At 36.2% G+C, this 23,441-nt stretch overlaps 2 protein-coding genes across 2 annotated transcripts; both read left to right on the forward strand.

Annotated features, from left to right (window-relative positions):
* The first annotated feature begins 865 nt into the window (after nucleotides 1-865).
* Nucleotides 866-1,798, forward strand: LOC120243931 (olfactory receptor 8B3-like). The gene is given in 1 exon segment (XM_039250168.1): nucleotides 866-1,798. A coding segment is annotated over 1 exon segment (933 nt).
* A 16,735-nt stretch (nucleotides 1,799-18,533) lies between these two features.
* LOC120243935 (olfactory receptor 147-like) lies at nucleotides 18,534-19,466 on the forward strand. The gene has a single exon (XM_039250171.1). The coding sequence runs from the start codon at nucleotides 18,534-18,536 to the stop codon at nucleotides 19,464-19,466; it is 933 nt and encodes a 310-aa protein (XP_039106102.1).
* Nucleotides 19,467-23,441: the final 3,975 nt, after the last annotated feature.

Genomic DNA, 23,441 nt, shown 5'->3' on the forward strand with positions numbered 1-23,441 from the left:
CTTTTAGAATTAAAGGAACCAAGGCCTCAGAGCCTGAAGCTTCCTTTTCAGGACTACAGGGGTAAATATCAGGGATAAGGAAGCACTGAGGTTTTCTGACCTAAGGAAGGTGAGTGGGTTTCTGAATTCTGTTGGTATCAATGTCCTTCTTGATTTGAGATGAAAGTCAAAAAATGTCAGATAAGCCACTTTCCCCCACATTTTGTGTAGTCCTAAGACTCAAGTAAAACTGAAAGGAGAATATGTTTCAGGGGAATAAGAATGTTCAGAGATCAGAAGGTGCAGGGGGTGTAGTATCTCAGTCAGTTCCCTCTCCATGGGTGGAGCCCTCAATGTTTATGACTCTTTCTCTGTGACATGGGGCAGTAACTCAGCCTCCCCCAGACTCTGATCCCTTAGTGTTGGATTAGGAACAATATTCATGGTTCCCAATCCACCACGTCTAATCTGGCCCATTAGAGGTCAGCTTCAGGTTGTTAGGGTCTCTGCCTCCAATTTTCTCGTGAGGAAAAGGTTCAAGTGCATGAAGAAATAGTGAGATGGCAGAAGGATGATCCTGTATGGGCCTTGCTTCTTCTTACTTACCCTTGGTTTTCCATAAGTCACATTGACATATGGCAGCACTGGTTTTCCCTCTTCAGGCAAAGTTTGTGATGCCTTTGCTAAATTTAGCTTATTAAGACTGTAGTAAGAGAAAGTCCCTGTCATTTAGTCTCTCGTTAATGGAAAAGGCAGATTCTATGGGTCCAGGTTGGGCCGGTCTTAGACATTCCCAGTGTCCACGCTCTCTTTGTAGGATGAGATATTGCAGGAAGAGCTGTTTTTCTGAGTTTTCTCATGTGTTCACAGATCCCTTTAGAGAAGAATGACTCCTGGAAATGCCTCTTCTGTGACTGAATTCATTCTGCTGGGACTAACAGACCTATCAGGTCTCCAGCTCTCCCTGTTCTGCCTGTTTCTAGTCATGTATGTGGTCACTGTGTTGGGAAATTTGGGCTTGATAATTTTAATCGGGCTGAATTCGTACCTACACACCCCCATGTACTTCTTCCTCTTCAATTTGTCCTTCATAGACCTCTGCTATTCTTCAGTATTTACACCAAAAATGCTGATGAATTTCCTATCAAAGAAAAATATTATCTCCTATATGGGATGCATGACCCAGCTTTACTTTTTCTGTTTTTTTGTGATTTCTGAATGCTATGTTCTGACATCAATGGCCTATGATCGCTATGTGGCCATCTGCAACCCACTTTTGTATAATGTCATCATGTCCCCTAGAGTGTGTTCCAGCCTTATGCTTGGTTCATATTTGATGGCATTTTCGGGTGCCATGGCCCACACGGGATGCATGCTGAGACTGACCTTCTGTGATGCAAATACCATCAACCATTATTTGTGTGACATCCTCCCCGTGCTCCAGCTCTCCTGCACAAGCACCTACATGAATGAGCTGGTGGTTTTCGTCGTGGTGGGCATCAACATCATTGTGCCCAGTGTCACCATCTTTGTGTCTTATGGTTTCATCCTCTCCAGCATCCTCCACATCAGCTCGACCGAGGGCAGGTCCAAAGCCTTCAGAACCTGAAGTTCCCACATAATTGCTGTTTCTTTGTTCTTTGGATCAGGTGCAATTATGTATCTTAAACCCTCTTCTGCTGGGTCTATGAATGAGGGGAAAATCTATTCTGTCTTTTATACCAATGTGGTTCCCATGATGAACCCCTTAATCTATAGTTTGAGGAACAAAGATGTTAAAATCGCTCTGAGAAGAACCCTGAGTAGGAAAGGGTTTTGATCAGAAAACTATGTGAGTAGTCATAAGGTAGGGACATTGCATGTGTTTATTTCAATATTTTTAGTGGAAGTCTTATCCTATTTCTCATTGTGATGAAGGAAATGTGTCTTCTCTCAATCTGTTTCTATTTTTTTTTTAAGTTTGGTCTGATTCCTTTGATCACTATTTTTCAAATTTTGCTCCTTTTCCTATTTAAAAATCACATTAAGGAAGATATTTATCTGTTTTTAAAATGGCACTAATGGATTTTTTTCTGGAAAAAGATGAATGGCTTAACAAATGATCAATAGAAAGACAAGTGTTACCTTGTACATTGGAGGATTTCTTAATTGCCTCTTGTAATGTACCTTTGGAAGCATGAACTAGATAATATGTCTGCATTCCTTTCTTTCCATTCTACTGTGGGAAGGAATATCACTCCTTCAAATACTAGTGTTTCACAATTATAGCAGATTCCATAACAGCTGTCAGTTTTACTCCACTTTGCAGCTGCAAACCCTACACATTAAACTTCGTTTAGTAGAGATTTCATATTTACTTCTCCAGGCTCAAAGTCACACATAATACATTGTCAGTATATATTGTGGCAGTGAGTACTTAAAGTCACATAGCTTCTTCATGAAGAAGTCTAGAATAGTCTATTAGCTACTTGATTTCAAGTCAACTACATTTTCTAGTGTACTTTCTAATTAATTTTATTTTAATTTTAGTAAACATGAAATATGAAAAAAATTTCTATTTTGAATGCTGACATTTTTGCAAGAAAAAAAATGTGAAATGTTTTCAGAGTCTTCTAATTCAAGGAACAAGACACAGGAGGAAAGATTTTCCAGGAACAGGCCATTAGTCTATGACCCAAAGGGATATATGGCCAATAAATCAGAGGTCCCTCAGTAAGGAATGGGTAATAAGATTTTAGAAACTGTATTTTATTCTCAATTTTAACCTGCTCCATAGAATACTATAATTATCCTTCACTTTCCATGAAGTTTTTTTTAAAAAAAATTTTTAATGTTTTATTTATTTCTAGGAGAGAGAGAGAGAGAGAGAGAGAGACAGCGTGAGCAGGGGAGGGTCAGAGAGAGAGGGAGTCACAGACTCTGAAACAGGCTCCAGGCTCTGACCTGGCAGTCAGCACAGAGCCCGATGCGGGGCTCAAACCCACGAACCACGAGATCATGACCTAAGCGAAAGTCAGACGCTTAACTGACTAAGCCACCCAGGCGCCCCTCCATGAAGTTTTTATTAAAACTTATAATATACAATGACCCATATTAATAGTGGTCTTGGGGGATGCCTGGGTGGCTCAGTCGGTTGAGCCTCAGACTTCAGCTCAGGTCATGATCTCATGGTTCTGGGGCAGTTTGTGGGTTTGAGCCCCGCGTCGGGCTCTATGCTGACAGCTAGCTCAGAGCCTGGAGCCTGCTTCAGATTCTGTGTCTCCCTCTCTCTCTGACCCTATCCTGCTCATGCTGTCTCTCTCTCTCAGAAATAAATTTTTAAAAATTTTTAAAAATTAAAAAAGAAATAGTGGTTTTGGCAATGAAGAACCATATCTATGGTCACATTTGTAGAGAACCAGGTAGAGTAAGGATAGCATCTTAAGGAGATGAAATAATGAGCTGTGATAAAAAAAAAAAAATCACATTGGGAAGAAGGAATAGAAAGTAAAATAATGAAAAAGGAACATTTTCTGTGGCTCTCTTCTTTTGGGAAGGCTCTAAAAATAGTATGTAGATGACAGGATTTCTCTGGATAGAATAAAAGTTTTAAGTTATTTGATATTTAAAAAGTTAAATTCATAGGACTGGTGGACCTGGGAACAATAAAATCACCCCTGCTTTTGGTGGTTTCCTATGTTACTCCCATATGAATTTTGAAGTACGGAAACCTCAAACTGTAGCTGGAAGAACAATGGAAATTTGAAAGAACTATTTGGTCGATGGCCATACCACCCTGAATGCGCCCAGTCTTTTCTGAAAGAGCTATTTGGTGAATAAATGATATGGTGAGAGTGTCTTTCTGTAATTGGATGTTGGATTGTTTTTCTTTTGAGAAAATTGGCAAATTGGTGATCACTGAAAAATCCTTTATATGTTGTGTGAAGTGACAATTTAAATATGGTTAACATAAATTTAAAAGGGGCGCCTGTGTGGCTCAGTGGATAAAGCATCTGACTTCAGCTCAGGGCATGATCTTGCAGTTTGTGAGTTCAAGTGCTGGCAGCTCAGAGCCTGGAGCCTACTTGGGATTGTCTTCCTCTCTCTCTGTCCCTCCTTGCTCATGCTCTGTCTCTCTCTCTGTCTCCCAATAATAAATAAACATTAAAAATTTTTAAATATAAATTTAATAACATTTACTATTTTACTGTTTTTCCAATCTCCACTCAATATTTAGGGTTTAAAAGTTAGCATAGCTAGATCATTGGCTTGTTTGTTTTTGAGACATTTGGCATTGCTTAATCCTTGACATATGGTTTTAAATGACCACTCATTTCCCATCTTCTGACCCCAATATTAATGCACCTGATTTTCACTAAGTATTTATATAAAATATGGGGTCTTGAGTGGAGTTTTCATTTTGGTTTTGTTTTACTGTTTTGATAACATTGTTTCCCGTATTGGAAGAAAAGTTTTTGGATGTGGTATTCGGGGTCCTTTGAAGACATTGAAGAGTGCATTCACTCTTCATGCATCTTATTCCTATTTGAGGTGGCCTAAAGAGTGGATTTAAAAGTCATCAATCTTTCATTTTATGAGACTCAAGTACAAATGACTTCTGTTTCAATTTCAGGAAAAAAAATCCTTTCTTTAAAATTAGATACCATTTTTTCAGATTATTTTGGAAATGATTAGTAAGAAACACATATACAAAGATGTTGTAAAATCTAAGGTGGTAAAATTTTAATAGAGGCAATTTAGTTTTTTAGGTACTGCATTTAAGTACTATGAAAAACTATTGGACTTCTTTCAAAGGGAGGAATATGTCAGAGGAAACAAGTTGGGTGTTTTACATACATAGGATAGGGTTTGTAGTTTTTTATTCTGTTTGTTATATGAAACGTGATAAAAGGAGTTTTGAAAGACAGGATACTTCTACTGAAGTTGTCACAACTGAGAGCCAAGTAAGTTAACCTTTAGATTCATCTCTGCCTGTGTATTAGGAAGGAGATTTTTCTAATTTAGTGTGAAAGCTTGGACTTCCCAAGCTATAATGTATATAAATGGTCCTCTTAGTTAAACCATGAAGAACATTTTCTGATTACATGCTAAATTTGTTTCCTGTAAATTTTCTGTAAGTGACGGTCTGTTGTCACTCAGGATTAGGTTTGGAATGAGCATGACTAGGGTGTGCTGAGGTTAAGAACTGATGAAAATCAGAAATTAAAGGGCTTTTGAGTTCTATATCCCTTTAATTCCTGAACCCCACTTTGTGGAACTCCACTCTTTTTTATACTGCCTCCCTAAACACACACATACACACCCTCACATGTGCACTCAGTGTATTCAAACTTTATAGTTTATGAGGTTTCTGCCTAACATCTATTGCATGGCATATGACCCACTTATAATCTTTGCAAGAACATTCAGGTACATGGTTTCTGCTTATGGCTCCAGAGAGGCAGGGATGAGTAGGAAATACTGCTGCATCCTGCAAAAGGAAATGATTATTGCTTCAATTATTCATTTCATTATGTAAAAACAACAACAGCAAACACTTTGATACCTGCTACATGTCTGGCAACTTGTGCAATGTGCAATATGTCACAAATGTAAATAAGATAGAAAGATAGATTTTTCATATAACAACATAGTGGCATTACATGCTACATACAGATAGAATCTAAAATCAGTCTTTAAAAAAATTTTTTATGTTATATTTACTTCTGAGAGAGAGAGAGAGAGAGAGTGCAAAAACAAGGAAGAGTCAGAGAGAGAGGGAGACACAGAATCCGAAACAGTCTCCAGGCTCTGAGCTAGCTGTCAGCACGGAGCCTGACGCGGGGCTCGAACCCACGAACCGCGAGATCATGACTTGAGCTGAAGTCGGACACTTAACCGACTGAGCCACCCAGGTGCCCCTAAAATTGATTGTGGTGAATCTGTGTCTGTGTTGGGGACAGCCATGGTATTTTTCTGTAAGTCTGATGCAGTTGGTTTTTCTCTCTAGCATTGGGATATTCCACTGGTTATTCAGTTGAGCACCAGGTGAAATAGTAGATGAAATACCAGGGCTCTGTGGTAAAATAAAGATGTATATTTGAACATTAAAATCACTTTCAGTGTGGGGAAGTTTTACATTCTGAGGCAGAGACTCCCATCTTCAGAGTGGGGGAAGACTGGTTGAATTCCTTGAGATGCTTAAAGTCTCTCTATGACATAAAGTTGAATAAACACACTTCAAATATAAATATAATGTGCAGGGTGTTATGATTGTTCTTAGAAGTAGAGCTCCTGTTTTCTGCATGCTGTTACATCTGTCTGTCTGTCTATGTGCTCCTTAGGGAAGAGCTAAGAGGTCAATAGGGAAGGGGATCCAATTTCCATCTCATAGATGATGAAACTGATTCTCAGAGATTTCATGACTTGTTCTGAATCACAATTTGTTCTGAATCACAATGGTCGAAGTTGAGTCGAGGACCTTGGTGTTTTGATTCTAAATCTACCAGCATCTTAAATTACATAAAACTTACCATTCTTCTAAAACCAGTAAAACAGAAACAGTGGTTTTAGTTAACTACAATGTCTCAGAACACAAATAACAGCAAACTCAAAGATGAAAATATCCACAAAGTGTCCTGAAAGACATTTCATTGACAATCCAGGTTGGTTCAACAGAAGAAACCAATAGAGGTCAAATAACGCTTACAAAGTAATCCGTCTGGAGTCCAGGGCAGAAACAATCTCTTCACCACACTTGAAGGATTTCCACTAGTGTCTGAAGGAAAAGGAAGGTCTATGGACAATCCCATTGTATAGGTTTGGAGAAAGTATCTTGTCATTATATTTAGGGTAATGGTAATGAAGGTATAGTTCCCATTCCATATTATGATTTCATTTTCTTAACCTTTTCTACTTTTTCATACAGTCTTTTTATTTTTATTTTTAAAGAACTTCTTCAGACATTATTTTTAAATTTTTAAAAATGATTTTTATATTTTCTGAAAGAAAGAGATAGTATGAACAGGGGAGAGTCAGAGAGAGAGGGAGACACAGAATCTGAAACAGGCTCCAGGCTCTGAGCCTGTCAGCACAGAGCCCGATGCTGGGCTTGAACCCACAAATTGTGAGATCATGACCTGAGCCTAAGTCAGATGCTTAACCAAATGAGCCACCCAGGAACCCCCAGATATTGTTTTTAATAGCTCTGTAATGAAAGTAATTTGGGAATATAGAAATATGGAAATATTTAGGCATAGAGAAAATGAAGAAAAGACACAAACAGGCAAATCACAGGAAAGCAAATTGGGAAGGTTTACAAATTTATGAATGAATGCTCAAACCCATTAATTTTAAGTGGGATACAATTTAGAAATGCGAGAGAAGGAATATGGTTTCATAAATTACCTGTGGGAATATGAATTGCAATAGTTTTTGAGAAATCCAATATGTAAACATACATATTAAAATGAAAGGCAATATTTTGAGAACTTATCTCATTGAAATAAAGTTACTCTCATATAAACATATATGCATAATAGTGATAGCATTGATCTTATAGTGAAAAACTGGAAGATAGTGAATTTCCACCACTATGGAGCAGGTGGATGAGTTTTGATATATCTACAGCATACACTAAAGTGATTTAAATGAAATGTTTTTAAATGCCAAAAGCAATAGGTCAACAAAATGTTTCCTTGTAAATACAGGACATAGCTCTTATGAATGCAGATAAAATGGTGAACAGTATTTATTGTTGTGCTGCCCCACTGTGACAAGCCCCTTCTCCTCTTGTTGAATGGACTTCTAGTACATTTAAAGGCCAGTGCTTTATTTTCCTTTTTTGTTTTTCTTTTTTCACCCTTTGGGAGCCAGGCATTAAAAACTAGAAGTTAAAATAAAACTTAGGTTTTTCTTCTTTATCTTTTAATATATAATTTATTGTAAAATTGGCTAACATCCAGTGTGTAAAGTGTGCTCTTGGTTTTGGGGGTAGATTCCCATAAAACCTAGGACTTTCAAAAGCAATTGTATGCACAAGAGAAATTAGAAAGTCACTGCATGTGTACAGGGAGAAGTGCAAGGTCTGAAAAACCTAAAAAGCCATTAACACCTCAGACTGATCCTTGGAACAGATACACTCTACCACAATATAAATAAATAAATAAATAAATAAATAAATAAATAAAAACATTAAACCCTGGTGAGGGGAGAAGATTTGATTTCTAGAGTCACCATAGTATTAGATTCATATATTTAGATTTCAACAGGAAATCACAAGACATACAATGAAACAGAAAGTATGGGTTCTTCAAAGGAAAAAAGAAATCAATAGAAACTGCCTCTGAAAAAGATGTCATGGCATATCTCCTAGACAAAGACTTTAAAATAATTGTTTAAAGAGGCTGAAATATCTAAAGGAAGATGTGTAGAGAGTCAATTTAACAATTTATAACTATAATGAAAATATCAATAAAGAAATAGAAAATCTAAAAGTGAGCCAAAAAAGAAATTTTGAAGCGAAAATCTCAATACTGCAATGGAAAATTCGGTAGAAAGGTGCCTGGGTGGCTCAGTCAGTTAAGTGTCTGACTTTTGATTTTGGCTCAGATCATGATCTCATGGTTCAAAGGGATCGAGACACGCGTTGGACACACACCTAGATACAGCTAATATCATATTCACCGGTGAAAAACTGAAAGCTTTCACCCAAAGATGAGGAACAGAATAAGTTTGTGAACAAGATAAGGATGCTCATTCACACCACTTTTATTCAATATCTACTGAAAGTCCTAGCATTAGCAATCAGACAAGAAAAAGGAATAAAAGGCATCCAAATTGGTATGGAAGAAGGAAAACTTTCACTATTTGCAGATAACATGATACTCTGTAGAAAACCCAAAACACTCCACCAAATAACTACAGGAACTAATAAATGAATTCAGTAAGGTTGCAGGATACAAAATCAATGTACAGAAACCTGTTGCATATCTATACACTACTAATGAAGCAACAGAAAGAGAAACTAAGAAAGCAATGCCATTTACAATGACCAAAAATAATAAAGTATCTAGGAATAAAGTTAACAAAGGAGGTGAAAGGCTTATACTCTGAGAACTTTAGAAAGTTAATGAAAGAAATTGAAGATGACACAAATAAATAGAAAGATATTCCATACTCATGGATTGGAAGAAAAATATTTTTTAAATTAGTGTTTTTATTTAGTTTTGAAACAGAGAGAGACCGAGCATGAGCGGGGAAAGGGCAGAGAGAGAGAGGGAGACACAGATTTGGAAGCAGTCTCCAGGCTCTGAGCTGTCAGCACAGAGCCCGATGTGGGGTTCGAACTCACAGACACTGAGATCATGACCTGAGCTGAAGTCAGACGCTTAGCCAACTGAGCCACCCAGGTGCCCCAGAAGAAAAATATTCTTAAAATGTCCATTCTGCTGAAAAAATCTACACATTTAATGCAATCCTATCAAAATACCAATAGCATTTATCACAGCACTAGGGCAAATAATCCTAAAGTTGGCAGGGAACCATAAAAGACCCCAAAAAGCCAAAAACAGTCTTGAAAAAGAAAAACAAATCTGGAGGTATCACAATTCCAGATTTCGAATTATACTACAAAGCTATAGTAATTAAAACAGTATGGTACTAGTACAAAAATAGACATGTAGATCAATGGAAGAGGATAGAAAACCAATGATTGGTTTGTTTGTATGGTCAGTTACCCTTTGACAAAAGAGGCAAGAGTACGCAATGGGAACCAGATAGTTTTCAACAAATGGTGTTGGGAAAACTGGACAGCTACATGCAAATGAATGAAACTGGACTACTTTCTTATCTCATACACAAAAATAAACTCAAAATGCGTTAGAGACCTAAATCTGAGACCTGAAACCATAAAAAATGCTAGAAGAGAGCACAGGCAATAATTTCTCTGATATTGGCCATAACAACATCATTCTAGATGTCTCATGAGGCAAGGAAACAAAAACAGAAATAAACTATTAGGACTTCGTCAAAATAAAAAGCTTCTGCACAGTGAAGGAAACAATCAACAAAACAAAAAGACAATTTACTGAATGGGAGAAGGTATTTGCAAGTGACATATTTGATAAAGGGTTAGTATCCAAAATAGATTAAGAACTTTTCAAATTCAACACTCAAAAACCAAATAACCCAGTTAAAAAATGGTCAGAAGAAGACATGAACAGACATTTCTCCAAAGAAGAAATACAGATGGCCAACAGACACAAGAAAAGATGCTCACCATCACTCATCATCAGGGAAATGCAAATCAAAATCACAATGAGATATCACCTCACATCTGTCAGAATAGCTAAAATTAAAAAAAAACATGAGAGAGCAAGTGTTGGCAAAGATGTAGATCAAAAGGAATCCTCTTGCACTGTTAGTGGAAATGCAAACTGGTGCAGCCACTGTGGAAAACAGTGTGGAAGTTCCCCCAAAAAGTTAAAAATAGAACTATCACATGATCCAGTAATTCTACTACTGGGTATTTACTCAAAGAATACAAAAATACTAATTTGAAAGATATATACACCCCTATGTTTATTGTAGCATCATCTAAAATAGCCAAATTATGGAAGCAGCCCAAGTGTCCTTCAGCAGATAATGGTTAAAGAAGATGTTGTGTGTATATACAATAGAATGTTATTCAGCCCCCCCAAAAAAATGAAATCTTGCCATTTGCACCAACATGGATGAAAGGAGCGATTATGATGTTAAGGGAAATAAGTCAGTCAGAGAACAACAAATGCCATATGGTTTCATTCACATGTAGAATTTAAGAAACAAAACAAAGAAGGAAAGAGCGAGAGTGAGACAAACCAAGAAACAGACTCTTAACTATAGAGAATGGAGGGAGATGGGGCAGAGGATGGGTGAAATAGGTGAAGGAGATTAAAGAGTACACTTATCATGATGAGCACTGAGTAATGTACAGAGGTGTTGAATCACTGTATTGTACACCTGAAACTAGTATAACATTGTATGTTAACTATGCTGGAATTAAATTTTTAAACTTAATTTTAAAAAGTTTACAGAAACAAAGAAACCATACTTAATGGAAGATTCAGTAGAGCAAGAAGATGTAACAGTTATAAACAGTTACAAGCCTAGTAATGGACCATGAAAATATATGCAATACAAACTGGTAGAACTGGCCACTAAAATAGACAAATTTAATAATAGTTGAATTCTTAATAATAGAACAACCAGACATAAGATAAAGAAGGAAATGGAGAACTTGGATAACATAATAAACCAAGTAGACTTATCAGACATATATAAAACATAGACCCAACAACAGCAGAATACACACTTCCTCAAGTGCACATGAGATATTTTCCAGAATAGACCATATGTTAGGCTACAAATTGAATCTCAGTAGAAAAGATAAATATCATAGAAGGTATCTCCTCTGACTACATGGAATAAAGTTAGAAATCAGTAACAGAAGGAAAATAGGAAAATACACAAATTTGTTGAAATCAAACAATACTCTCTTAAAGAAACCAATAGATCAAAGAACAAATCACATGGAATTTGAAAAATGTTTGTTTTTTTAATTTAATTTAAGTTAGTTAACATACTGTACAATATTAGTTTAAAGAGTAGACTTCAGTGATTCATCACTTACATACAACACCCAGTGTTCATCACATCAAGTGCCTTCCTTAATACCCATCACGCATCTACTGCATCCCCCTACCCACCTCCCTCCATCAACCTTCAGTTTGTTTTCTATCGTTAAGAGTCTCTTGTGATTTCTTACCTTCTATTCTCTTTAAATATGAGTGAAAACAAAGCCACAATATACCAAAACTTATGGCATGCAGCAAAAGCAGTGGTAAGGGGGACATTTGTAGCTATGTAAGCTTATGTTAAAAAGACAAGAAAGATCTCAAATCAATGACCTTACTTTACAACTTAAGGAAGTAGGAAAACAAGAGCAAACTAAACACAAATCTAGCAGGAGAAATGAAATAAAGATTAGAGCAGAGATAAATAAAACAGAATAGAAAAACAAGAGAGAAAGTCATTAAGGCCAAAAGTTGGTTCTCTGGAAACATCAACAAAACTGACAAAACTGTAGTTAGTTCGACTAAGAAAAAAGATAGTAGACTCAAATAAATCTATCAGAACAAGATACTGTGGACAAGAACAAAGTGATCATGAATAAGATTTTCTGACTCAATAAATAAGATGAATAAAATAAAATAAAATAAAATAATAAAATGTCTACCTTATTTCTGCTGGGAAGAGATTTTCCACTACTTCTCAGCTTTCTTCTCCATATCACTTTCCTCATTGCCCCATAATAGATACCTATAATTTGTTGGAGGGACTGAAGTAAGGAGTTGGACTGTACTTTTTCCTCATTTCCTTTACATTTTATATCTATAAATCACATTAAATGCAGAATGGAACTACCACAGTTGCTTGCTTATAGAATATCCAAGGGAGCTAAGGTTTATAGTTGAGCAGATTTCAATTTAAATAATTTATGATGAAAAGATGTTACAGGGCAAGTTTTTCAGAGTTGACCAACTATATCCACTAACTTTATCACCCAGTTTTACCTTACACTTTTAATGTGGATCTGTGTTAAAATCTTCACTCACAATGAGAGAAATTCAGATACTGATTGGACATTTAATACTATAAGGCATTAATATTTTGATTAAAGTGTAAAATAGTATTATTATGACTCTAATAAATATTTATCTTTTGGAAATGAGTACTAAAATATGATATCTGGGATTTTCTCCAAAATAGCCCAGTTGTGTGTGAGGGTAGGGGTGTTTAATAATGGTGGTAGAAATAAACAGGACTGACTATGATTTAATATTTTTTAACTTGTTAATGAGTTCAGGATAGTAAACTGTAATATACTCTCAACTCTTGTATACGTATGACATTTTTCATAAAAAATTTAAAATCTTTTAAAGTGTCAAAGAAAAAATCAGAAATGATGACATGGATATTACTACTACTTCTATTGAAATAAAAAGCATTATAACAGAAAACTGTGAACAATTATATGCCAACTAATTGGATAACAAAAATGAAATGGAAAAATTCCTGAAAATTGAAAACCGGCCATGACTAAATGATGAAGAACTAGAAAATCTGAGGAGACATAACTGATAAGGATATTGAATCAGTAGTTAAAAATATCCCACTAAAGAAAAGTCCTAGACCTCATAGCTTCACTGGTCAATTCTACCAAACATGTAAGGAAGAACTAACACGAGTCCTTCTCAAGCTTTTTCAAAAACTGAAGAGTATGGCACATTTCTCAACTCAGTCTTTATGACCACCATTACCCCAATACCAAAGGCAAATAGACACATTACAAGAAATGAAATCTACAGACCAATATCCTTAAAGAACATTAATGCAAACATCAACAAAATCCTAACGAATCAAATTCAGCATCATGTTTAAAGGATTATACACCATGACAAAGTAGGATTATTCCTGCGATGCAAAGGTGGTTCATCAGATGAAAGCAAATCAAAGTGACATATCAGATTAATAAAATGAAGGAAATACACACGCGTGTGCGCTTGCACATACACACACGCGTACGCACACAGTCATGACAATTGATTCAGAAAAAACTGGAGCAAATTCAAAATTCTTTCATGATAAAATTTTTCAACAAATTAAGACTAGAAGGAAACTATCTCAACAGAACAAAAGCTGTATTTAAAAAAAACCCCAGGGAACATTATACTCAATGGTGAAATCTGGGAGCTTTTTCTTAAAGTTCAGGGTCAAGGGAAGAACACGTACTCTCACAGATTCTATTCAACACAGCACTGGAATTTCTAGGCAGGATATTAGGCAAGAAATAGAAATGAAAAGTATTCAAGTTGAAAAGAAGGAAAATTATCTCTCTTCACAAATGTTAGGATCTTATATTGTACAGCATTCTAAAGAGTACACACACACACACACACACACACACACACACACACACTTAAAACCACAAGTGAACTTAGGAAGGAGCAGGATGCAAAGTTAACAGACAAAAATCATAAAGTTGGCTTTATATACAATAACAATGAAAAATCCTTAAGTGCAATTAAGAGAACAGTTCCATTTAAAGCAGCATCAAATAGAATCAAATACTTAACCAAGGAGAAAAAGGCTTGTAAAATGAAACTAAAAAACATTGCTAAAAGAAAATAGAGAAGACATAAATAAATGGATTGGAAAACTTAATATTGTTAACAAAAATACTACCAGGGGTGCTGAGTGGCTCAGTTGTTTGAGCATCCAAACTTGATTTCAGCGCAGGTCATGATCCCAGGATCTTGGGATTGAGCCCCAAGTGAGGCTCCATGCTGGAGCCTGCCTAAAATTTTTGCTTTCTCTCCCTTTCTTTTCACTTTCACTCACTCACTTTCTCTCTAAAAAAGAAAAAAATTAAAAAACAGATATTAATACTGCCCAGAATGATTTATGGATTCAACACAATCCAAATAAAAATTCCAATGTCTTTTTTTTTTTTTTTTTGCAGAAATAGAAGGCCTCATCCAAAAGTCATATGGAAACACAAGGGACCCTAATATCCAAAACCATCCTGAAAAAGAGTAAAGCAGCAAGACTCACACTTCCTGGTTACAAAACTTACTACAGAGCTACAGTAACCAAGAGAGTGGGGTATTGGCATAAAGGTAAACATAAAGACCAATGGAATAAATGAGAAAACTCAGATATAAATTTTTGCATAAAATGGAAGATTTTCTTGGATATGGCACCAAAAGCAAAGGCAACAGAAGCACGTATAGATAAGTTGGATTACATCAAATAAAAAGCTTCTGCAGAACAATCAGCAAAATGAAAACGCAGCCTATAGAATGGGAGGAAATATTTGTAAACCATATATCTGTTAAAAAGTTATATACAAAATTGGTAAGGAACACCTAAAACTCAAAAGTAACAGCAACCATACAAAGCAATTCTGTTTTTAAAAATGGGCAAAGGGCCCAAATACACTTTCTCAAAATAAAACATAAAAGTAGCCGTAAAGTACATTAAAAGATGGTCAACATCACTGATCTGCCAGGGAAATGCAAATGAAAACGGCAGTGAGATACCACCTCACATCTACTTAAACGGCTATAATCAAAAAGACAATAGATAAGCATTGTTGAGTTTGTGGAAAACGAGAATCCTTGTACAGTGTTAGTTAACATGTACAAAGTTTCCTTTGTGCAAGATGAGTAAGTTCTGGAGATCTAATATGCACCAGCGTCACCACAGTTAATGATTTATTGCCTACTTTTAAATTTGCTAAGAGGGTAGATTTTAAATGTTCTCGCTACAAAAAAAGAAAGTGACTATGTAAAGTGATAGATATTTTAATTAATTTGGGGCAATTATTTGACAATGTTTACACTTATAAACTCAAGTCATATATCTTAAATACATAAACTTATTAATTTTCAATTATACCCTCTGAAGAAGGGGAAGAAAGAAAAAAATAGCTTTGGCTCAATTTCCTCTTTAATTTTACTGAGTCTGAATCACTGGGTTTTTTGTTTATTATTTATTTATTTATTATTTTTAAGTAGGCTCCATGCCCTGAATGGAGCCCAATGGGGGGCTTGAACCCACACCCCTGAGATCAAGCTGAGATCAAGTGTCGGATGCTCAACCACCTGAACCACCTAGGTGCCCTTGAATTACAGTTTTAAGACATCATTTTATGACAAAACTTCAGTTGCCCAAGATAATGCAGAACATTTGAAAGTTCTTGAACTAGGGAATGACAGATCTGTGCTTTCAGAACCCATTCTAGCAGAAATGTGGATGGTTACATGAGGATGTATGGGGAAATGCTATAAAATAGTTAGCAGCCACTACAGTTCAATAGGAGAGTTAAGTTAAAACCTAACCACTGCCTCAATTATTGTGGTGGCTGAAGGAAAGGGATAGATGTCATTATGGTTGTAGACTCTATGGCTTAGTATTCAGGTTTTGTGGAAAATATTCTGAAGGTCTGAAACCAGAGAACATCACTTTCAGAAATATTTGAGCTCTTACTCTGTACACTGTACTGCATTTGACAAATAAAACAACAATTATGTTTTTTCTTATAGAAGTTATAATCATTGAAGAACAGAGGAATTAAAGGGAAAATGATGAGTGTTATGATGGAGGTTGTTTTAAAATTTATGAGAGCCTTTATAATGATAGCTGACATTAATTGACTATGCCATGGGACAGGCATTTTCTAGCCATTTTACTTACATTTTTTCATCTAATCATTATGACAATTTAATAAAATTGATGCCTTTTTTTTTTTTTTTTTTAAAGATAAAACAGAGGAAGAAAGAGATTACGAGATTAGCCTGGGGTATTATGAGTAAGGATAGAGGTAGAATAAATATCCACACTCTAACTCTGGAGCCCCTGTTGGTGTGTGTGTGATGAGGAGAAACAGATGACCTCAGTTATTGAAATGTTACAAAAGTCCCAGGAGAATGGTCAAATTTACAGTAGGNCCATGGGACAGGCATTTTCTAGCCATTTTACTTACATTTTTTCATCTAATCATTATGACAATTTAATAAAATTTTTGTCTTTTTTTTTTTTTTTTTTTTACCATTTCTATTTTACAAAGATAAACCAGAGGAAGAAAGAGATTACGTAATTTGCCTGGGGTATTATTAGTAAGAGTGGAGGTAGGATATATATACACACTCTAACTCTGTAGCCCCTGTTGGTGTGTGTGTGATGAGGAGAAACAGATGACCTCAGTTATTGAAATGTTACAAAAGTCCCAGGAGAATGGTCAAATTTACAGTAGGTATTAAAAAAAAAACTTAGGAAGGGATATATGGCATTAAAATTATTTTAGAGATATCCCAGGAAGAGACAATTGACCTGAGATACTCCATTTTGACAATTTTTACATAAAGAAGTAAAGAATCTTAGAGGCAGGTTGCTTGCAGAAAAATTCCCATTTAGGATATGGGAAGAAAGAGAGAAATGTAGAATAGATTTCCCTTCAGAGGTGAAGATGACAAGGGAGATGGGAGTTCATTTTTGGCTCTGTCTTGGGAGATACACAATCCTACGAGTGATGGGAAACCTTGAGTAAATTTTGAGTGCTCCTAAAGAGCTAATGACAGTTGCATGGTAGAGGGTGTAAATACAATCCTCTTTTTTCCCTTATTGCATAGAATCTATTCCCAAGGGGAAATGACTGCATAAGCTTCTATTCTGTTTATAACCAGGTGTGTTGTATCATTTAACTCACATTCAACCATGTGTACTTTATCAAATGGCAAATGAGCCAATAATGAAGATTTTACTTTTCTCTGTTGTATGAGAGAACTCAAAGTCATCGTTACAAATCTGTAGTTTGGAAAGGTTTCTAGGACTTATCTGAAATTCCATCTATGCAGTATCCTGTTAGAATCAAATGGATCAAAGCCTCAGAACCTGAAATTACCCTTCCGGGACTTCTGGGGTGAAAAAACAATAAGGAAGCACTGGGATATTCTTGCCTAAGAAGGATGAGTGTTTGAATTCCATTTATATGAATGTCCCTTTTGTTGTGAGATGGAAATTGAAAGATCTAAGAGATGCCACTTTCATTTTTACTTTGTGCGGTTCTGAGATTCAAGTGAAGAAGAATCTGTTCAAAGGGAGATCAGGAATGTTTAGAGACTTAAGGAGTGCAGGGATACAGTATCTCCATCAGTAAGTTCCTTCTCCATGGATGGAACTCTCACTTTTCTGGATTTGTGGATTTTATTCTGTGACATGAGGCATAACTTAACCTGCCCTAGGCTCTGGTCCCTTAGTTTTGGATTAGAAACAATGTTCTTGGTCACCTTGGTGGCTTAGTCGGTTAAGCGTCTGAATTCGGCTCAGGTCATGATCTCACAGTTTGTGAGTTCGAGCCGCACGTTGGGCTCTGTCTTGACAGCTAGCTCAGAGCCTGGATTCTGCTTCAAATTCTGTGTCTCCCTCTATCTCTGCTCTTTCCCTGATCATGCTTTGTTTCTCTCTCTCACTCTCAAAAAATAAATAAACATTAAAAAAATTTTTTTAAAAGAAAGAAACAATGTTCTTGGATCCCACCAATCAGTTCTAATATGCATTAGAGACAAGCAAATGTTTTGGGATCTCTGCCTCCAAACTTACTTACTGGGAGTCTTAAGTGAATGAAGAAATGGAGGGATCAGAGAAGGACAATTCTGTCTTGGTCCATCCTTCTTCTCCCTTGGTTTTTTCAGCAGTTGTGTTTGCATATGGTAATCCTGGACTTCCCCCTTAAGGCTAAGTTGTGATGCTCTTTGCTATATTTAGTTTATAAACCTCCAATAAAGGAGGAGTTAGTGTTTCTCAGTGTTGTCACGGTAGAGGTAACGGCAGATTTTACTGATCTAGATTTGGTTAGTCTCAGATATACCCAGCCTAAATTCCCTCTTTTAGGAGGCAATATTGTGGGAAGTGCTGGTTTTTCATCTAATGTAACCCTGTTTTTCTGTGCTCACAGATCCCCGTGGAGAAGAATGACTCCCGGAAATGGTTCTTTTGTGACTGAATTAATTCTGCTGGGGCTAACAGACCTACCACATCTCCAGCTCCCTCTGTTCTGCCTGTTTCTAGTCGTGTATGTGGTCACTGCATTGGGATATTTAGGCTTGATAACTCTAATTGGGCTGAATTCACACCTACACATCCCCATGTACTTTTTTCTCTTCAATTTGTCCTTCATAGATTTCTGTTATTCTTCTGTGTTTACTCCCAAAATGCTGATTAATTTCACATCAAAGAAGAATATTATCTCCTACAGGGGGTGCATGACCCAGCTCTACTTTTTTTGTTTTTCTATCATTTCTGAACGCTATGTGCTGACATCAATGGCTTATGATCACTATGTGGCCATCTGTAACCCACTTTTGTATAATGTCATCATGTCCCCTAAAGTGTGTTCCAGCCTTATACTTGTTTCAGATTCGGTGGCATTTTTTGATGCCATGGCCCACACGGGATGCATGCTGAGACTGACCTTCTGTGATGCCAACACCATCAACCATTATTTGTGTGACATCCTCCCAGTGCTCCAGCTCTCCTGCACAAGCACCTACGTGAATGAGCTGGTGGTTTTCATCGTGGTGGGCATCAATGTGATTGTGCCCAGTGTCACCATCTTTGTGTCTTATGGTTCCATCTTCTCCAGCATCTTCTGCATCAGCTCGACCGAGGGCAGGTCCAAAGCCTTCAGCACCTGCAGTTCCCACATGATTGCTGTTTCCTTGTTTTTTGGATCATGTGCATTTATGTATCTCAAACCATCATCTGCTATGTCTATGCATCAGGGGAAAATCTCTTCTGTCTTTTATACCAGTGTGGGTCCCTTGATGAACCCTTTCATTTACAGCTTGAGAAACAAAGATGTTAAAATTGCTCTGAGAAAAACCCTCAGTAGGAGAAGGTTTTGATCAGAATCAGTGTCCCTGCAAAGGTAGTAATAGGGCTTGTACATTCTGTTTCTTTTATCACAGTAGTTTAGGCAGAGCCTTCGTATCCTGTGTCTTTGCTACTGTGATGAAGGAAATTGGAGTCTTCACTCAATTTGTTTCCAATTTTTAAATAGTATAATTTCCTTCCTCGCCATTTTTCCAGTTTCTTCTCTTTCCCACCATTTTAACTGTTTAACATTAATGAATAAGTTTATCTGTGTTTTTTCATTGTCAGTATGGAGTTTGCTTTTTTTCTCCTGGAAAAAGATAAAAGGTTCTGCAAAAGATCAGGTAAAGTAACACTAGGGTAATCTTGGTTTCTTATTGCTACTTATAATGTAATGGTGGAATCAGGAATCAGATAATCCATACTTTACTGGTTACATTCTCCATTGACCTGTAATGTGCCTCCTTGAAATACCAGTGTTTCACAGATATAGTAGGTTCCATGAAGTCCATAAAATATAATCCACTTGTCTGCTGTAAACATTATGCATAAGCTCCTTTTGGCAAAGATTTCATATTTATTGTGGTAAATATGAAACTGACACATGTTTATATCATGAATATATATTTATTGCATAGACATGCTACTGAAGTTGAGAAAATTTAATGAGTTAGGTCACACAGTTTGTTAAGAAAACACCTAAATAAACTGTAACCTCCTGATTTCAGTCAACTGCTTTTTCAAATACACTTGTCTATTCTTTTCATGATTTTTATTTCAGTAATCATGGAATATGAGAAAACTTTTTTTATTTTTGAAGTTGATAGTACTTTGATGGCTTATACATGAATATCTCTCAGAGTAGTGGTTGCTTTAGGAAAATAGTTTAACAGTTCTTTTTCTTGTGAAACAGAAGTCCTATTAGGCTAGGATAGTTGAGAGATGATTGGATCAAACAGGGAGCTTTTTTCTGTAAATTAAGTTTAAAAAAGATTTTAGAATGTTTGCAAGTACTAGTAACTCCAGGATAGGGCACAGAAGAGAAAGGAACTCAGCAACAAACCATTAGATGGAGACATAACAAACACATGGACAATAAACAAGAAATCTCTCTGTAGGGAAAGAACAATGAGGTTTAAAACCACATTGCAATTTGAATTTGTATCCTGCTCTTTAGAGTACTGTAATTATTCTCCACTGTCCGTACAGCTTTGATAAAACTTACAATGCATGATGATCATACATTAATAGTGTTTGGGGGAGGGTAAGCCAAAATTGGTGGCCACATTAATGGGCAACCCAGGAACAGAGAGGTCAGACATTTTAGGAGATTAAGTAGTGTGTGGTATTCAAAACTCAAGTGAGGTTGAAGGAATTTAGAAAGCAAATGATGGGGAAAAGACAGCTCTTTTTATGATTTCCTTTCTGGAAGCTCTAGAAATATTATGGAGATCTCAGAATTTCGCTGGACAGGCTAAAAGTGCAAGTCATTTGATATTTAAACAGGAAAACTCGCAGAGCTATGGGACCTGGGAATAGCTAAATAACTCCTGTTTTTGTTGGCTTCCATATGCTATTCCCACATGGAGTTTAAGATATAAAACCCAGAAATTGCAGCTGGAAAAGCAATGACAACTTGAAAGAAACATGTGATGAACAAAACAAATTGTGATGATTTATTTTCTGGAATAGGATGCTGGCTTATTTTTCTTGAGAAAATTCAAAAAGATGACTACTTTAAAAACTTTTAATCCTAAATTCACTTCTGAACCCAATATTACACTATATGTTTACTAAAAAGAATTTGAATAAAATCTTGAAACAAAAACCTCTTAATCAATTGATAATTTAGATATTTGTAAGATTACTTTGATAATATTGCTTTTATACCATTTTGTAATTCACTCAAGATTTAGATATTGTGATGTCCAATGACGGATGAATGGATAAAGAAGATGTGGTATATATATTGGAATACTACTTGGCAATGAAAAATAATGAATCTTACCATTTGCAACAAGGTGGATGGAACTGGAGGGTACTATGCTAAGGGAAATAAGTCAGTCAGAGAAGGACAGATATCATATGTATTCACTCATTTGTGGAATTTGAGAAACAAAACAGATGAACATAGGGTAAGGGAAGGAAAAATAAGATAACAGAGAGGGAGGCAAACCATAAGAAGATAAATACACAGAACAAACTGAGGTTTGCTGAAGAGGGGTGGTTGGGGGGAGAAGAAAATGGATGATGGGCATTAAGGAAGGCACCTTTCAGGATGAGCACTGGGTGTCATGTGTAAGAGATGAATCACTGGGTTCTACTCCTAAAGCCAAGACTACACTGTATGTTCATTAACTTGAACTTATATTAAAAAAATAAAGATTTAAATATTAAGAAATTTTGCATAACTGGTTTGTTAGCTTGTCTTTTTTTAGACTTTGACATCACAAAATCCTTGGCTAAGGTTCATTTATTTATTTTAAAAATTAATTAATTTTTTTCTGGAAGCCAATTTATTTACAAAAAAATTTCATTTATTTCTAACTGAAGTATAGGTAACATGAATATTACATTAGTTTCACACATACAACATAGCTACCTGACATTTGTATACACTTACAAAATGTTCACCATGATAAGTGTAGTTATCACCTATCACCAGATAGTCCCTGACTTATAGTTTTAAATGACCTCTCACACCACATCCCCCAACCTCCATATCAACATGTTTGATTTTTATTTACTAAGTAGTACTTATATAAAATAGTTGATTTTCACTGTTTTTAAAATTTTTGCTTTTCTTTTACTTATTGTCTATTTTGATGAAATTGTATTTTTTATTGAAAAAAGTAATGTCAGTATGTAATGTCTGTAAAACTCAGGAATCCCTATAGACATTGCAAAGATGTGTTCATATTATTATATATCTTATCACCATTTGAAGTAGCTAAAAGTATGTGTTAAATCTGGTCACTGGGGCGCCCGGGTGGGTCAGTCGGGTAAGCGTCCGACTTCAGCTCAGGTCATGATCTGGCAGTTCATAAGTTCGAGCCCCACATCGGGCTCTGTGCTGACAGCTCAGAGCCTGGAGCCTGCTTCAGATTCTGTGCCTTTCTCTCTCTGTCCTCCCTTCTCTTGCACTATGTCTCTCTCTCTCTCTCTGAAAAATAAGTGGACATTAAAAAATAAATAAATAAAGTTGATTTTGTTAAATCGATTGTCCATGTTGGGGGACAGACCTGGTATTTTCCTGTGAGTCTGGCATAGTTGGCTTTGCTCTCCTGAATTGAGGCATTTCAGTTTATTATCAACTGAACACCAGGTGAAGTAGTTGGTTGATATGTGGGGCTTTGCTATGCAAACCTGTACCTTTAAGCATTAAGCTCAGTCTCAGTGAGAAATTTTACATTCTGAGGCAGAGACATTCATCTTCCTCAGTGAATAGGATGGTTGGTGGAATCACAGGGGCTTTGAAATCCTCTTTCTGCTGTAAAGATAAATTAACCCACTTCAAATATTCATAGACATGTGTAGGATATTATAATTGCTCTCAATGTGTTTTAGTTTTTTTTCTGCACTGTCAGAACTGTCAGTTTAAGTATTCCAAAGGGAAGTAATGTGAGATAAAGAAGAGAGGGAGTCTTAGTTTTCCTTTCACAGATTAAGAAACTAATGCTCAGACATGTTCATGGTTTGTCTTAAATTACAACTTTCTTTCCTTCCTTTTTTTTTTTTTTTTTTTTTTTTTTTGAGAGAGAGGGCACAAGTGAACAAGGGGCAGGGAGAGAGAATCCTATGAGAGACAGAGAGAGACAGAGAGAGAGAGAGAGAGAGGCTCATCCAAAGCAGGGCTAATGTTTTTACCCAAAGTGAGGCTCATGTTCACACATAGTGGGGCTTGAGCTCACCTGATGTGGAACTTGAACTTACAAACCATGAGATCATGACTTAAGACCAAAGATAAAGTCTGGTGCTTAATGACTAAGCCACCTGGACATCTCAAA

Source organism: Hyaena hyaena, unplaced genomic scaffold (genome assembly GCF_003009895.1).
Source record: "Hyaena hyaena isolate Hyena2069 unplaced genomic scaffold, ASM300989v1 scaffold_364, whole genome shotgun sequence".
NCBI lineage: Eukaryota > Metazoa > Chordata > Mammalia > Carnivora > Hyaenidae > Hyaena > Hyaena hyaena.

What these genes read in the sequence shown, in the direction of transcription:
- LOC120243935 (XM_039250171.1), top strand. Translation starts at nt 18,534, where the DNA reads ATGACTCCCGGAAATGGTTCTTTTGTGACTGAATTAATTCTGCTGGGG.